The sequence below is a fragment of the Rutidosis leptorrhynchoides genome, chromosome 8 (genome assembly GCF_046630445.1).
Source record: "Rutidosis leptorrhynchoides isolate AG116_Rl617_1_P2 chromosome 8, CSIRO_AGI_Rlap_v1, whole genome shotgun sequence".
Taxonomy (NCBI): Eukaryota; Viridiplantae; Streptophyta; class Magnoliopsida; order Asterales; family Asteraceae; genus Rutidosis; species Rutidosis leptorrhynchoides.
The window spans coordinates 366,675,132-366,678,419 of NC_092340.1; the positions used below are offsets into that span (position 1 = coordinate 366,675,132).

Below are 3,288 nucleotides of genomic sequence, written 5' to 3' on the forward strand. Positions count from 1 at the left end.
ATCAGTTATGAGTCCATACAATAATAATCACCTAGACTAAAAAAGGTTGCAAATCATCAATAGAAAAATAAGAATGTATAAATTACACACACACACACACACACACACACACAAAAAAAAAACAAAAACAAAAAAAAGGTGAGTTGTTGTATGTATTAGGAGTATAGTGGGTAACCTAAATGCAACCCCTCCTACCACAAGAGTTGACTTTGACTTCTAATTTCTACTTTTCCTTATAAATCAAACCAAAACACACTTTCTTTTCATCAAATTAACAACAATTTCAAGCACTCTTTTATTAAACAACAACCTCTCCAATGGCACAAAACAAACAAAACGTCACTCCATTTTTGAAGTCGATGATTCTAGCAATTGTGATAGCTACGTTATGTAATTATGCAACGGCGCAATCATCTTCAGATTGCACGAATGTTATCGTTAGCATGTCTCCATGTCTTAATTACATTAGTGGCAATACTTCAACACCTTCAGCAGGGTGTTGCACCCAATTGTCTAGCGTTGTTAAGTCGAACCCACAATGCTTGTGCGAGGTCCTAAACGGTGGTGGCTCGTCTTTAGGCCTTAACATTAACCAAACTCAGGCTCTTGAGTTGCCTAAGGCTTGCAACGTCCAAACACCTCCAACTAGCAAATGCAGTGGTAACAACTCATTAACTGTTCACGTGATTTACTTTACAATTTTACGCTTTACTATTTACACATCTTCCTGTCTTAATGCATACATTAAGGGTACAAATGAACTTTACCTCTTTATTCTTATTTATTTGTGAAATTGGATAATAAATTTGGGTCAACTTAAAAGAAATGTTGTACAATTAAATTGGGACCCAGGGCATTTAATCAATGGGTGAAGATAATTGTATTGTATCTCATAATACAACAAGCAGGTATAAGCTATTGTACTAACTTGCACAATTAATTTAAACGTGAACAGCTGCGTCTCCTGGAGGTTCTCCAACAACACCATCTTCACCAAACACCCCTTCTGGTTCGGGTGGTGGGTCAAATACTTCACCATCAGGAAATGGGTCATCAGATACACGGTTGGCAGTAGTTCCACTTATATTTTCACTACTAGTCGTCTCGTATGCAATGGCATTTTAAGTTTACCAGATGGCGCGCAACTATTGGCATTGATTTCAGCTTGTTTTATCATATTTATTTTACAGAATTTTGGGTTGGATCAGATTTGTTGTATTTTTTTAAAATGTGGATTTCACATATTGTATAATGTAATGTGCTCATTCTTATAGATTATATGAATTATGAAAGATTAAAGAAAACATAATTATACCACAACAGAATGGGAGAATTGACTTTATATGATTTACATTACGTGTTCAAGTTATCTATCTCAAAAGCAAAAATTTTTACTCGGTTGTATATAGCTTAACCATGTTACATATTGCACCAGCCGGAAATATTATATAGCAGGTAAATTATAAAAAAATAAAATAATGGAAGCTTAATATTATAAGAGCAGGTGTAACGAAACCTTTTGTGTTCAGTTTATTATGAAAGGGAATTGATATTTTCAAACTTGTTTTTGATGGATCACACAAATTCACTAAACTAACCTTAATGATGTGTTATATAAATTTTTCAATTCAAATTATTGGAGGGTATAAGTGGAAAGTAATAACAAATGTGTGTGGATTTAAGCAATATTTAGAAATATCATCACCTATTATGAAACACGGTAGGACACAAACCTTGACTACTAATACCGTATATATATTTAAGAATTTTAAGATATAATATAATATAATAATGCATTAGGATTTCTGAAAGGTTCATAAAATCCGAGAAAATATATTTCTTTACTATATAGTTAATCGTATAGTCCAATGTTTTTTCACTTCTAGACGTTCTTTTTCAAGTCAACAAAGTACTGCGTATTTATTTAACATCATCAATTACGGAGTATATCGCTAGGTAAAAGGTTTTAATGAATAGTGATTTCATAAATATAATTATCACTTTTTTGTCACATTTTCTTAAGTTTTATAAGGTATACAAATTTCTAAAGAGACAATAGTCAAATTTGGTTTTGTCTCGACAAAACTCAAACTCAACTAGGTAACTAAACGAGCTTTCACAATATACGTTGAATCTCAGCTCGGGAACAATTGAACAAATCATATATACAAAAAAGATGTACTTGCGATTTTAATGCAGATAACTTTGTGTAACCTATGCATAATTTTTTTTTTCCTTTTTTTTTTTTTTTTTTTTTTTTGACGAAAAGTAAATACTGTTATGTATATAAATAAAAGATCTAGTGGTGTTACGTGAGTTGCATTTGATACTTGTCATACATTGATTCACATGATTGACATGAAATAGGCGTTCAACATGAAATGTATTGACCAGATCTAATTATTACAATTGCCATTGAATAACATAAGTTGATCGGAAACCAGATCCGTGATGTAACCACCAAGCTAGACAGCCAGACCTAAAAACAACCATCCCGAACCGCAGTCAGCAACACAAACCACTCTACACTCCCCCTCCAATCAACAACCCCAACCCACTGCAACATAAACCTGTCACAAAATCGCTCATCGGGCGCCTCGAGACCGCGATCAGAAAACTAAGGGGATCCTTCGCTAGCCAGTCATTCTAAGAAAAACTTGAAGATCCACTCAGAAACCTATCCCGTCTAAACCAAACTTATGGTTAGTCGAGAGACAACCGAAAGACAACACCTTAGAGAACCAAAATATTCGCGTTTAGCAGTAAAAACTACTAAGGCGGAAAAAACGTTGGATCAGTCTGCACCGACACTGCGACGAGGAAGATAGAACGTGCGGCAAGGAACAAGACCACACGCTCAAAGGAAGGGGCATACTGTGACGACCCGGAAATTTCCGACCAAATTTAAACTTAATCTTCATATGATTTCGATACGATAAGTAAAGTCTGTAATGTTGAGTCCCGAAAATTTTGAAACTATGTTTATATGTTCAATTGACCTTCGACTGTTCCCAACGATTCACGAACAACTATTTGTAAATAGATTCATATATATTTAAGTATGTATATATATCTGTACATGAATATTAATTGTAAATACATAAGATTAAATATTAAATTTATTTATTTGAAAACATATATTTAATGTATTTAATTATATAATAAAACCTGAATCTATATATATATATATATATATATATATATATATATATATATATATATATATATATATATATATATATATATATATATATAAAGTATGTTAAAAATAAATATTAAATTATTGTA

General features: G+C 32.3%; 1 protein-coding gene across 1 annotated transcript; it reads left to right on the plus strand.

Moving 5' to 3' along the window:
* The first annotated feature begins 317 nt into the window (after positions 1–317).
* LOC139862937 (non-specific lipid transfer protein GPI-anchored 26-like) lies at positions 318–1,184 on the plus strand. The gene is made up of 2 exons (XM_071851565.1): positions 318–660; positions 956–1,184. Exons 1-2 carry the CDS (start codon positions 318–320, stop codon positions 1,123–1,125), a joined length of 513 nt encoding a protein of 170 aa, XP_071707666.1. The 3' UTR covers positions 1,126–1,184.
* The last annotated feature ends 2,104 nt before the right edge of the window (positions 1,185–3,288 follow it).

Excerpts from the sequence above, each read along its gene's own strand:
- LOC139862937 (XM_071851565.1), top strand. The coding sequence starts at position 318 with ATGGCACAAAACAAACAAAACGTCACTCCATTTTTGAAGTCGATGATT. Across the intron at positions 661-955 it reads TCCAACTAGCAAATGCAGTG|CTGCGTCTCCTGGAGGTTCT; the intron begins GTAACAACTCAT and ends AAACGTGAACAG.